This window comes from Pleurodeles waltl, chromosome 11 (genome assembly GCF_031143425.1).
Source record: "Pleurodeles waltl isolate 20211129_DDA chromosome 11, aPleWal1.hap1.20221129, whole genome shotgun sequence".
Classification (NCBI taxonomy): Eukaryota; Metazoa; Chordata; class Amphibia; order Caudata; family Salamandridae; genus Pleurodeles; species Pleurodeles waltl.
In genome coordinates this window covers 916306181-916320522 of record NC_090450.1, presented here as the reverse complement: position 1 = coordinate 916320522, position 14342 = coordinate 916306181, and the positions used below count along the sequence as shown (strand labels likewise).

The 14342-nt window shown below is 42.5% G+C and overlaps 1 protein-coding gene across 1 annotated transcript in view; it reads left to right on the top strand.

Annotated features, from left to right (window-relative positions):
• The window catches only part of RHOF (ras homolog family member F, filopodia associated), a 148971-nt gene extending 136303 nt beyond the window's left edge, over positions 1 to 12668 (top strand). Inside the window, exons 4-5 of the mRNA XM_069214913.1 lie at positions 2365 to 2499; positions 11636 to 12668. Coding sequence (XP_069071014.1) covers positions 2365 to 2499; positions 11636 to 11800 — 300 coding nt within the window. The 3' untranslated portion in view covers positions 11801 to 12668. The remainder of the gene's footprint in view (positions 1 to 2364; positions 2500 to 11635) is intronic.
• Positions 12669 to 14342: the final 1674 nt, after the last annotated feature.

The following is a 14342-nucleotide window of genomic DNA, read 5'->3' as shown; positions in this document are numbered from 1 at the left end:
GAAGATTTCCCGATGCCTAAAGGTACCCCTGCACCTACAGCCCCCTAGCCGAGGGTAACCCAACTGATGGTCCAGCAGGCTCTCTACTTACCTGTCCAGTAGTTGGTTTTCTTTAGTCGACTCCCTGGACTAAGCTTGCAGCATCTTTGAGACCCCCGGGGTTCCCTCTTTGAAAAGCATTGGGCGCCTGATGCTGTGTTTACACCTGGCCGCCCCTGTGCCTCTGAGAGTTTCTGTTTGGTGCTGACCCGTGGTGCACTCGGTTCTGCTCTAAACATCCCAAGTCTGTGCCCTGGCCATGCGGGTACTTACCTGCAAGCTGTTTCTTTCTAAGTGCCCCCTGTCTTCATAGGATTCCACTGGGCGCCCAACACCAACTTTGACCTCTGCCACCCGGCCAGCCTCATCTGTGTTGCTGGTGGTGCCCCCTTGCTGTCTTTCTAAACTTTGCCCTGTTGACACCTTAACCCCCAAGCGTAGGATTGTAAGTAGAGTACTTACCTGAAAATTGTGTTGTTACTTTTCCTCCCCTAGGACTGCATTGCTTTCTATGACAAATTGCACTGTCTGCTTTTGAAATTGTAAAGTATTACTTACCAGTAAACTGTTTTACCTGGGACTTCTGAACAAAGTGCATTTGACACTTGAAACTGATACATTCTTGAACCTGTACTTACCTGCAACAAAGTAAAGTATATATTTTTTATTCATAAAATATTGGCCTGTAGTTGGTCATTGAGTGTGTGCCTCATTTCTTGATTGTGTGTACAACAAATGCTTAGCACTACCCTCTGATAAGCCTAACTCCTCGACCACAAAAGAGAGCATTAGTATTACCTACTTTAGCCTCTGTAAAGCCTCTGGGGAACCCCTGGACTCTGTGCACATTATGCCTCACTTTGGTATAGTATATATAGAGCCAGCCTCCTACCACAACTATATGGTGAAACATCTTAGGAAACAGCCTGCAGGTCCAATCTTCTCCCACTTGATTATATGCATTAATTTGGAGACGAGTGTGGTTGTTGGGCTGTCACTGATTACACAGGACTTTGATTTCTGCTCATTTTGCTTAAAATCTAGCTCCAGTAGTATCTTGGCAATGTATTTGAAGCATACACAGATGCTTCCTTGTGCGAGTGATGTGAGAAGAATTAACTTACATGGCTCAAAAGGTGGCAGTTATCTAGTGGAAAAATTGTAGCAGGTAAGAAAGTAGAAGCTGACGACATCCAACCATCCCATTCATCATAGTTCAGGACTTGAAAAGATCTCTAGTCTGGCTATACCAACTATGTAACTTTTTTTTTCTTTCTCAAAATGTATACTAAAAACTTACGAAGTCCGGTGATGTTACATTATGCAGTATATGAGTGATGGGATGTGTCACTGAACAATCATACGGTGGGGGAGGTTCTCACAATTTCAAACTTTCATAGAAGTAATTGTTCTTCACGCTCTTACTGCATAGCGGTTTACGTGCATACCCTGAGCGTATGCATTTTTTCCCGTAATTAATCAGAGCAATAGTGGTCATAATATGCTACAGTTGAAGTTTGCAGTGTTAGAATTAGCCAGATTGTAGGTCAGTACTAAACAAGAAGGTCGCTGCTGCAGATCCTCATGCAGTGTCTTCTTCCCATCCGATCCTACACTTCTCATGCTTTTTCTTTTTATTCTGCTAGTCTCCCACCCTTTTTTCCTACCTTGTCATATGTTTCCAGTCAAGAATAACAGAATTAGAGTGAGGGAATGGAGGTGGACCTTCTGTCTTTAGATGTTGGTCATGACTTGGAAACAAAGCCATGATTGGTGCATAGATCCACATCGGCGGTGCAGCCAAAACCCTTTTTCGCTCTCTATCGCCCTCTGTGTTTTTTCAACTCCCTCTTTTTTATTAACGGGTCCTACCACACTCCCCATCACCTTCAAAAAAATAATAATAGGGGATTCCACTGCAGCACAAAATGATATCATTTGCAACATTTGTTTACGGTTTTGAGGCACCATTCAAACAGGGATATACTTAGAAACATTCTTGATTGACACACTCCTACCTCTTATAAAGGAGCTATAGAGGAATCTTCACAAGTTGGATGAACCTTGGGGAACATTAACTGGTTAAAGCTTTGAGGCAACTTTCCAAGTGGCATAAAACACCACACAGGCAACAAACATAATATGATATGATGTCAAACTGTGTATGCAAGTTTCACCTTGCACCGCTCATGTAGCCTCACCAGAAAATATCTGTGATGGTTTGCCATATGATAATCCAATATTTTGAAATTTTTAACTAAATGTAAAGTGTACAGTTGGGGAGGTTAATTATTGCATTCATGTATTTTAATGTGTTCGCAACAGTGGTATCCAGAGGTGAATCACTTCTGTCGTGGAATCCCCATCATTCTGATTGGCTGCAAGACAGATCTTCGAAAGGACAAGGAACGCCTGCGGAAACTCAAGGCTTCTCAACAAGAACCAATCACATACAACCAGGTAAAAAAGCAAAGTGCTTTTGTAGATTCTCTTATAAAAGAACATGCTGACCTTCTTTGGGTATTAGCTCTGAGCTGAATTCAAGGACAATAAAAGGTATCAGGAAGTGTCCTTCTAACGACCAGATTTCCAGTCTTGGTTTAATGAAGATATTCTACTTTGTTTCTAAAGTGGCTGTGATCAGATCTTCCCACCTGAAAACACCCAGGGTGTAGAAGTCGAAGGCACTCCTCATTGCTGCCTATCATTACGTTATAGTTTATTTAAACAATTTCACAATGTTTAAAAATGGCAAAAGCATAATCTAAGTGATCCACATTATACAAAGACCATAGAACAGTGGTTCCCAACCTGTGGTCTGGGGACAAAACAGTTCTCTTAATCACTATAATGTAATGGCTGATGGTAGCGCAACATCTAAAAAATGAAGTCTGTGGCAAAAAATTGATTGCAGAAGAATGGACCATATCTTAGAAATGTTGGGCTTAAAAACATTCTATGTTGTTTTTGAAGTAGCAAACAGTCAGTTAAAGTTATTGTTAGAAATGGTTTTTTTGGTTGGCAGTCAGGTTACCCTCTGTCCAAGCAAGAACCCTCACTCTAGTCAGGGTAAGTCACACACAATCCAAATTATCCTGTGCCCACCCTCTGGTAGCTTGGCACGAGCAGTCAGGCTTAACTTAGAAGGCAATGTGTAAAGTATTTGTGCAATAAATCATACAATAACACCATATAGCACCACAAAAATACACCACACAGTGTTTAGAAAAATATAGAATATTTATCTGGATATTTGTAGATCAACACAATAAAAGATGCAATAAGAATTTCTAGAAATATCACTGAAAAGTGATATAAAGTGTCTTAAGTCTTTAAAAAGCAAACAAAGTCTCTTTCAAGCACAAAGTACCTGGTTTGGAGTGGAAACTCTCCGCAGAGGAGGAGATGCGTGGAAAAATGGTGTGTGTGTCTGTTTCGCCCCTTCACACATGGACTTGCGTCGTTATTTTTCACGCGGGGAGATGTGCGTCGTTCTGCGGGAAGAAAAATGGTGTGTGTGTCGGTTTCGCCCCTTCACACCCGAACTTGCGTCGTTATTTTTCACTCGAGGAAGACGTGCGTTGTTTTCCAGCACGCGGGCCGACTCCTTCTTTGGTTCGCGGGATTACCAGATGTCCCAGGGTCTGTGCGTGGATTCCTCGGCTTGTTATCCGGCTGCGCGTCGTTCCGGGAGGCTGTGCGTGGAATTTTCTTTCTCACGGCAGGCGTCGCGTCGATTTCCTCTCTGGAAGTCCGGCGGCGTCCATGCGAGGCCGTGCGTCGACGTTCCGGTCACACCATAGGCGTTGCGTCGAGCAGCGTCTTTCTGGATCGGCGTGTGCCGATTTTCTCACCGCGGAGCAAGCTGTGCGTCGGATTTTTCGGCGCACGAGGAGTCCCAAATGAAAAAGAGAAGTCTTTTTGGTCCTGAGACTTCAGGGAACAGGAGGCAAGCTATATCCAAGCCCTTGGAAAGCACTTTTGCAGCCAGACAAGAGTTCAGCAAGGAAGCAGGCCAACAGCAAGGCAGCAGTCCTTTGTAGAAAGCAGACAGGTGAGTCCTTTGAGCAGCCAGGCAGTTCTTCTTGGCAGGATGCAGGTTCTGGTTCAGGTTTCTTCTCCAGCAAGTGTCTGAGGTGGTAGGGCAGAGGCCGTGTTTTATACCCAAATGTGCCTTTGAAGTGGGGGAGACTTCAAAGAGTGGCTTAGAAGTGCACCAGGTCCCCTTTCAGTTCAATCCTGTCTGCCAGGGTCCCAGTAGTGGGTGTGGCAGTCCTTTGTGTCAGAGCAGGCCCTCCACCCTCCCAGTCCAGGAAGACCCATTCAAAATGCAGATGTATGCAAGTGAGGCTGAGTACCCTGTGTTTGGGGTGTGTCTGAGTGAATGCACAAGGAGCTGTCAACTAAACCTAGCCAGACGTGGATTGTAAGGCACAGAAAGATTTAAGTGCAGGGAAATGCTCACTTTCTAAAAGTGGCATTTCTAATATAGTAATATTAAATCCAACTTCACCAGTCAGCAGGATTTTGTATTACCATTCTGGCCATACTAAATATGACCTTCCTACTCCCTTCAGATCAGCAGCTGCCACTTCAACAATGTATGAGGGCAGTCCCAATGTTAGCCTATGAAGGGAGCAGGCCTCACAGTAGTGTAAAAACGAATTTAGGAGTTTTACACTACCAGGGCATGTAAACTACACAGGTACATGTCCTGCCTTTTACCCACACAGCACCCTGCTCTAGGGGTTACCTAGGGCACACATTAGAGGTGACGTATGTGTAGAAAAAGGGGAGCTTTAGGCTTGGCAAGTACTTTCAAATGCCAGCTCGAAGTGGCAGTAAGACTGCACACACAGGCCTTGCCATGGCAGGCCTGGGACAAGGTAAAGGGGCTACTTGAGTGGGTGGCACAACCAGTGCTGCAGGCCCACTAGTAGCATTTAATCTACAGGCCCTAGGCACATACAGTGCACATTACTAGGGACTTATAAGTATATTAAATAGTCCAATTGGGTATGATCCAAAGTTACCATGTTTAAAGGGAGAGAGAATATGCACTTTAGCACTGGTTAGCAGTGGTAAAGTGCGCAGAGTCTAAAAGCCAGCAAAAACAGAGTCCAAAAAGTGGAAGGAGGCAGGCAAAAAGTTAGGGGTGACCACCCTAAGGCATGTCAGGTCTAACAGTTATGTACAGCGTTTAACTTCAATGTGTGTTGACAGAAATAGTTTCTATTGTTCAAGTTAACTTTCAAGCACTTTATGCTCCAGCATGGACTAAAACCAAGTATAACTTTTGAATTTCCCTACACAGTCTCACTACCGGGAGATTAAATGTGCATCTAAAAACTTTGTTGTCACTCAAGCAATGCTTTGTAAATTTAAGACCTATTTTTTCATTAACATATTCAATATCCAGGTTTTGCCATTTTGCCCCAGCCTCATATTGTAGTTTAACTAAGGAAGAAGTTAGAAGGTTCATCCTGTTTACTAACTCACAAGCAAATTTAGGGACAGAATCATGGAAAGTGGGCTGCACTGAGTGCAGCACCACATTCACTGTGCTCCTTAGCGTCCCCCGCTACCGCCACCATGTATGTGCCGTATTTAAAATACTGCGCATGGTAGGGAGCAATAGCATCATTCTATGTGACGCTACTGAGGTACTCTGCAGGAGTAGTGCCAAAATATTGGTGCTACTCCTGCAGAGTACATAGGGGCCCATTCTAAATAATGGAAGCCCCCTTTTAACGCCTGCTCTGAGGAGGCGTTAAAAGTGCCATACAAAATGGCGCAAGGGAATCTGCTAGATTTCCTTGCGCCATTTTTTCCGCCCCCCAACAGGGGAAGGCCCCCTTTGCATACATTATACCTGGCGCAGGCGTAATGTAGCGCAAAGGGTTATAAAGTGGTGCAATTCATGCATTGCGCCACTTTGTAAATGTGGCACGAGGATTTTGGCCTCGTTGGGACACATTATTGTAAAAAAAAAAAAAAAAATGACGCTAATGTGGTGCAAGGGTTTATAAATATGCCCCTTAGACTCTTCAGTATAGAATGTCAGTCTACAAATAGATTAGATTTTTCTCATGATTGACACGACTGAGAACTGCTTGAAGTCAGATGGCAAAGGTGTATGCCAACATTGGTCAAGATGTTAGATACAGCTCTAAGTTGGTTAATTAGGTTATAAAATGTTAAGGTAACCTCAGTCACGTGGGAAGGTACGGATCCAAGCATTTCATATTTAACAGTTCAGTCCTATAAAAAGCAAGAGAGAAGAGCTTGGCCTTATAAACTTTTGTCATAAGGAAAATTGAATAATCATCAAAAGTGTGATCGAACTAATGCACTGAACATAATTTTACATACTTACTGACAACTTTTTAATACTAACAAAAATCTATAACATTTCACAATTTTCTTGGTTCAAACACTAACACCTTAGTATTTTTAGCTTCAATTTATTTTTAACACAAGGATTCTTAAAAGAGTTAATTTTTCCGTGCCGCCTAACTGCAGGGTGATTTTTCACTGCTAAATCATCCACATAACTAAGCCATGATATATATGCGCCCGTCTCATCTGGAATATCAGAGGACGCTTACCTGCTAAAGCCTTAGGCCAAACAGAGGTCAAATAAGGCCAGCACCAAAACACCCTCTTCCTTTAGCCCATTTTCACCTCGGATTCATTGAGATGAACCATCTCACAAATCATGTTGTACATCTGTTAGGTATTTTCAGGGTTTTCAATTAAAACAGTTAACAGACTCACTGGGACTTTTTAACTGCAATTCCTCCCACTAGGTCTCACTATCAACCATATCCAATCCAGCCCAAAAGTGAGAAAAAACATTTTAGTTGACCAATTTGTTCTGTCGACAATATCACTGTTTTGCACTAAGTCATTAAATATTTTTGGAGGATCCTCCTGGCTCATATGTATTATCTCATTCTGAAATGCTCACCATGATACATGTTTTAACTTGGCATGTAACACTGATAAACAATTTAGCTTGGCTTAAAACCTTTAAGGAGCGCTATGATCTCCCTTTTTTGCATATTGATTAAAGCATTGCTTGCGGACACATTTCAGGTATTAGTAAGTGGAAGTTTGAAACATAAAATGTGCTTTTGTACTGTGCAATCAATATAAAAGCATTCCTTCCCTTTTGGGTGAATTATAGCACATTAAAAAATGTGCTGTTTTCTAGATGCAACAACTCAATATGGCCCTTCATACTTTTAGAAGAGATAAAAGGACCCTCACTAGAGAGATAGATAGATAGATAGATAGATAGATAGATAGATAGATAGATAGACTATTTTTAAATATATGTATGTTTCCTCTATTTATATCACTTTCTAGTTTGCAACCACTGTGGATAGCAAATGAGGTAGATTTAAGATTTGTAGTTCCTGCTACTAAAGCAGGGACGTCTTAAGGATTTTTAGGGCCTTGGTTCAGGCTTATTTTGGGGGCCGCTGTTTGGAACAGCATTGAATGTATGTTCCAGTGTCATGCCCTCTTTGGTCAAGTCACTGACAATGCAAAGGCTCACTGGGCCAAATTCTAAATGTGTTTACATCTAATATTTAGGGACAGTGATGTGTGCAGCTTACTGATTTTATTGCAAATAATCTCTGTGACACCCTCTTCTTTCTCGTATTTGAGGTCCTGTTTTGATTTAAAAGAAACCTTTGTATGGATGTTGCATGAAGCAAACATTTATCTACAGAATGTCTGTACTAGACTCTCGCAAATCAACCAAATATAAAAATTAATTAAAGGAAACAGTATTTAAAACAATGAATTAAAAAATGATTCAAGATCATCAGGGCAAGACTCTCTGTAGAACACAGTTAGTCCTGTAAGGGGGGCCCTGAAAGGCTTGGGCCCAGGGCCAGAGCCCACTTTGCCCATGCCTTAACACGTATCGGTGTTAAAGAACTTTTATAGCTGATCTGTAATGGAAAATGATCCCTCCTTTCTAACTTTAGGACCTGAGACTTATCATTCTTTGCAAATTGTTCTAATGAGACAAAAGCTTAATCAATTGGCAGTAAAGAAGATCCTTTCCTTAAAGTTCGATGAGCTGGGGAAGCCTGTGTAACAACCATTTAGACAAATCAAATTAAATTGAGCCAAACTTTGCCTTATTAATCTAGAAGATGCTACTCAAGTAAAATGTACAGATTGAACTCTTTGGAAGCCATTCACTTCAAGTATATCCTCCAAAGCAGAATTGTGTGGAATCGTCTTAATACATTAATCCTAACATCAAGTTTGTGTTCGGATATGTATGCTTTTTTTCCTATCTGCTTCAAGAAGCTGTAACTGAAAGTTTCAGAAAGAACATTTATTTAAATATGTATTATAACAAATATGTCCTTTCCATTTCCTACTTTCCTTAAATAACAGAAACAGTTAATTATCCAATCACATTTGGTAGTAAGCAAATGTGCATGTCTTACAGACCAAGCACATTTACTAAGCCCTGCGGGGCCTCCCTCCAAAACAATCACTTGCTTTTTTAAACCAAATATGGCAAAGTCATTGACAATAGAATTTGCCTACAGACAGATTTTTTAAAAACAGAATCATGGCATATCTGGATAGCTAATAATCAAAAACTGTTTAACAAACTTTTTCTAGGCAAGAATGTTTCAATAAAATGTTGGAGTAGCCGCTACTTGGGAATTCAGAGAGTACAATGAGTAATCAGCAAAACTGTATAACTCTTCCGCTCATTTGGTGTTCAAGGGAATTGTATAATTATACTTCTCAATGTCCCTATTGAAGGAATACTCCACAAGATTAAAATTATTGATTACGTTTCTAAAATTCTTCTGATGTTTGAAGAGTGACAGCTTGGTGCATTGCAGCTTTTCTTGCCTGTAAATCAAGGGCCATATTTATGAGCCCCTGGCACATCCGGAGTGTCAATTTACGTGACGCTCCGGTGGCACTATGCCCTCCACCGTATTTACAAGGTGGCGTTAAGCCACTTTTTGTGGCTTTACGCCACCTTGTAACTACAGCCCTTCGCACGCAGCACTTTGCGTGGAAGGGGCGTGCAATGGGTGTTGCTGTGGGTGTGCCTAAAATAAAGTTGCCCCTAATGGAGCAACCCTTGCCTAAGGGGTTGCTCCCCATCTGTAAAAAATAAAAATCCCTGGTGCCTAGTGGTTTATGCCCCCCTGTTGGGCAGATTGACCTAATTAAAATAGCCATCTGCCCCAACGGGGGCAGAAATGGCCGAAAATAAATCCCCAGGGGAGTGACCGTTGCGTAAAATTTACGTAAATATAAAAAATCCCTGGTTAGATTGGCCTAATAAAAATAGGCCGATCTTCCCCTAAGGGGGGCAGAAATGGCATAAAAACAATTTGCCCCCCAGGGGAGCGACCCTTGCCTAAGGGTTCACTCCCCAGTTTAAAAAAAGACAAAAAAAAAAGATCCCTGGTGCCTAGAGGCCTTGGACGATCTGCCCCCAGGGCGGGCAGAAAAGGCCTAATAATAAAATGCCTTCCAGGGGTTCGACCCTTGCCCATGGGGTCGCTCCCCTTCATTGTTTAATAAAAATTCAAAAAAATAAAAAACTCCCTGGTGTCTAGTGGGCATTTCTGCAGCCCGATCGCTTTACGATCGGGCTGCAGAAATGCTGAGAGACATGAAAGGAAAAGCGTTTCCTTTCCTTTCATGTCTCTCTGCCCGCCCCCACCCCCTGATCCAAAGAGAAATGCAAGCATTTCTCTTCTTATCGCACTGGAAGCTGAGCTTCCAGCACGACGGGAGCGACCTCTGATGAGGTCAGTGCGCAATCGGGCACTGACGTCATCAGACGTCACAGGGGGAAGGGGAAGCGATTCCCCTTCTATCCCTGCCCAGGAGAGGGGGGCCGGGTGCAGGATGAGCTGGTCTCGCCCTTGGCATACGGCAACCGTGGCACCCAAGCGGTTAAACCTGAGGCAGCGCCAAAATCTAACACCAATACTTTTATCTCTTCTCGTTTTTTGCTTTTTCTATGTGTGCTGCACTCTGCAGCATGCGTAGAAAGCGCAAAATGCCAGAAATGATTGCTTATGTGCAGGAAAGTGTCCCTTCCTGCACATAAACAATCATTCAAAATGATACTTTGGTACTTCTGTGTGTGCTGCATTCGCCATTAGTGATTGTTTATGTTCAGGAAGGGACACTTTCCTGCACATAAACAAACAAACCCCTCAACGCAGACATCCTTGCACGATGGTGCTAGGATACCTGCGTTGGCTAGCCCCAGCGCAGGGGGAAACGCAGGGTTGCACCATTTTGTAATAAATATGGCGCATCACTGCGCTTCTAAAGTGATGCAGCGTAGCACTGCCAATATTGGCCAAGCACCGTGCTGTGCCATTTTCTATTAAATATGGGACCAAGTCTTTAGTAAGTGCATTCACAACTGTGAGCTACCCAAATTACAGCCAAGGACAGCAGAAAAGATTCCTGCTTTGCCTGGGTTATTAAGGGTAATTATTGAAAGAGGCCTGTCCTGAAAAGGCAGGAGTAAATCTGGCAATGTTTTACCTGCTATTTCTTCATGTGCAGCAGATTTTAAGAGAGGTGGGTTACCCAGTTTAATTTCAATGTTTTTTTATTGGTTTTGTGCAATAACAACAAAAAAACACCTACAGTAACATATAATTTGTCCCCGACAAACCTTGCCTCCCCTGTCCTCACTGTGTCATATTCGAATTTCTAAAACGTTGAAATTATTAATTCAAATGTAACTATGGTTTTAAAAAAAAAAAAACACCCTTTCATCAGAAACTAAGGGGCAGATTTAAGAAAAATGGTGCTGCCCCCAGTGCAGCGCCCCTTAGCGCCCACCAACCCCCCCCCCATGTGTGCGCCGTATTTAAAATGCGGCGCACCATGGCGCTGAGTAGAGGGAAATAGTGTCAATTTTTTTACAGTATTGATGTACTGTTCAGCGTTAGCGCCAAAATGTTGCCGCTAACCCTGAACAGTACATAGGGGCCCATTGTAACCAATCGTGAGCTCCCTTTTAACACCTGCTCTGAGCAGGCATTAAAAATGACGCAAAAAATTACGCAAAGAAATCTTTTGGATTTCTTTGCACCGTTTTTTCAGGCCCCCCCTTATGGGGGAACGCCCTCCTTGCATACATTATGCCTGGCGCAAGGGGTTACAAAGTGTCGCAATGAATGCATTGCACCACTTTGTAAATCTGGCGCAGCGATTTTGGCTTCGTTGGGCCACATTAGCGTAAAGAAAAATGATGCTAATGTGGCACAAGGAGGCGCTAGGCCCTCTTAAATTTGGGCCTAAACATTTAGCTGGAAAAGAAAAATATTGCCCTATCCCTTGCCGCCTAAAATATAGTAGCGGTAATTAAAATTTGTTTCAAAATTTTCCCTGATTTAGTAAGCGTGTAAGGTGAAGTTGCAGGGTTTTGTTCATCTTTAGTATCAGAACATGTGCATTTTGTTTTACAGTGTTGCAAACTGTAGTGTTAGCTATAAAAATGTACAGGAACCTTATTTCTGTTTTGCAATCAGTGATTTATTCACGTGTTTTATTTATTCTTCAGGGGGAAGCTACTCGCCAGAAGATGAATGCGGAAGAATACTTGGAGTGTTCTGCCAAGTTCCGTGAAAATATAGAGGACATTTTTAGAGACGCTGCAAAAAGTGCGCTGCACAGTATGAAAAAAGCAAAGAACCACAAACGGCGCCGGCAGTGTTTGGTGTTGTGAAATTTAGCCACAACGAAGAGGTTCAGAGGGACAATTTCTTCACTGGCTCCGCCACATGGAACTTCTTACTGGAGGTCCAACGATGCCCACTGTTATACGTACAGATTTCAAAATGCGATTTCTACAATTTTTTTAATTTTTTTTTTTACTTTTATGAGGATGCAGTTTTCATCCGTGAATTGCCACAAAAAGCACGAAATGGGTTTTCACATGGCGCACAATCCAGATAAAAGGAACAGTGAAGACACTGCATTGTGTCTATTAAGTGAACTATGACGAAAAAACAAAAAAATCCGCAAAAACAATGTAGCAAGCTCGAGGCATGGGCAGGCCCATAAAAGACATTGAAAGTGTTACTGGGGAAGGGGTCATGGAGCCGTTCCCGGAATGTTGGCAAATTGGTGTAGAAATAAAACAAGAGACTGTGGGACATACGAATGCCAGCCAATGGGAGCTCTGGCACTTGGGCACGAGCCAGCGCAAGCAGGGCAGGACCTGCACGAGATAGTTACAGGCGGGAAAAAAAATGGTTACGAAGGAAGCGGAACACAGTGGGCCCCGCCTCTCTCCATTCGGTACAAGATGCTATGGTCCACAATGGGCGCGTGTTCGTCATGCTTTAGGCGTGCAACTTTTTTTTCTTTTTTGTAACCTGGTTTTTAATTGGTTTGTCCCTTTATTAGGATATTTTAATTTATGCATCATATACTGTGTTACCAGTTGTTCAGCCATCATGTCTGAGGCGCGCCTTCTGCTGTCTGAAAGAAAGGGGGCGCACATCTTCCCTGTCGGTTTGTAAACTTTCTGCCGCTGTTATTTTAAACCAACAATGTAGGTTTTACCAAATATATCTGTGCGATATTTCGAATCCTGGCTTTGCGTTTTCCTGAATGTCTGGTAATGTTTTTCATCGTTTTCAGAATATGTTTGAACTGCCTCTCTTAACATATGTTTTTAAACAAGAAGTTTGTAAAAGTCTACAAAGTTCAGAGGGTAAAAGCAGCAGCGACCGAAAGATTTGTGGAGCCAACGGGGATTCACACGCTGCTTTTAGCAACAAGAGACATAAGACATTGGCCAGGTCCAGTGTCCTGCATCATTTACTAAAAGCAGGTGGGTGTGCCAACCAAGAGAAACCCCCACAGCAGGCAGCGCTCATCCGGCCACCTTGGAATGAAGAAATGTGGGTGAAAGGTTAAAGGGGCAGCGGGGCGCCTGGTACAGAGATTTCTTCCTGGAGGCCATTTTCACTGCAGCCAGGGCTAGCACACAGGAGGAGGGTGAACAGAAGCTGAAAGTATTTTAAAGGTAAGTCGATGAAAGTTGCAGCTCAAATCCAAGTTTAACAGAAGTTTATAGTGTTATAGTGGGTGAGCTCCATTAGGTAGAGTCAGTCGGAGAAGGGGGTCTTACATTGAGCATGGTTGAGATTGTGGGTCTGGCTAGGGGAACCATAGTTGTAGCAGGGACAGAAGGAGGATGGGTTCCAGGGCCCTCGCCTCACACCATTCATTAGCGCTCCTTCCCCACACCAGCAATTGTGGGCTTAATGTTCCGCCTGTAGACCGCCCTCTACAAGCACATCTGGTTACCGGAGCCCTACCATAGTAATTTCAATTCTACATTCAGATATTCTTCACAAAAAAAACATACTACGGTCTTTGTTTTCGTTAACAGTTTCACTTGAGAAAATTTAGCTTTTTCAAAGCAGCTTCTTCTCATCGCCTTCGCTCTGCCTAATCCAGTGGTCTTCAAACTTTTTTATGCTGTGCCGACCCCCAGTTGAAAAATAAAAATCATTGGGCCCCACCTCAGAATTTTTCACAATTATTTTAGAAAGATGGCAATGTTTAAATAGGTCTAAACCTATTTAAACATTGCAGTTAAGTACTGTTACCTTTTTAAAACTGCAATAACATGCTTCTGCTTAAAACAAAGGCATGTTATCTGTATAATATTTCTTTTTGCCAGAGTGTGGCGCCCCCCCTGAGATCACTTGAGGCCCCCCAGTTTGAAGACCTCTGGCCTAATCAGTGAGAATTTCACTCTAGAAACAGAGCATAAACAGAAAAGAAGGAATGGATCCCCGGGGTGTTACGTCACCATACCTGCTACATAAATAGAAACAAAGCCTTTGTGCAGGTTGAATCCATCTAGTAAGTCTAAAAGCAAAAGTTCAAAAAGCTTAAAATTTGAAGTTTGAAACTTTCAGTTCAAAATGTAACGTAGTCCATATACTTTGGATTAACTCGAAGCTAAAAGGTCTAAAATGTAGTATTTGATTTGTTTGCAATTTTTTTCAGTGGGTTCCCTTTTGAATTACAATACAGTGACTTCCCTCAACACAACATTTAATTGGATAAAAGGACGACAACTCCACCATGGTTTTCCACTGTAGAAAAATATGAATGAAACAGGAGAGTGCATAGTGAGATGAGCTGCATTAGGTATTTGGGGAGAAACTTCCTCATACCAACCAGCGATGAAGAACATGCAGAAGGAACCTTAAGCCACAAACTCTTCCAGCCTTGGGAACTTAAGG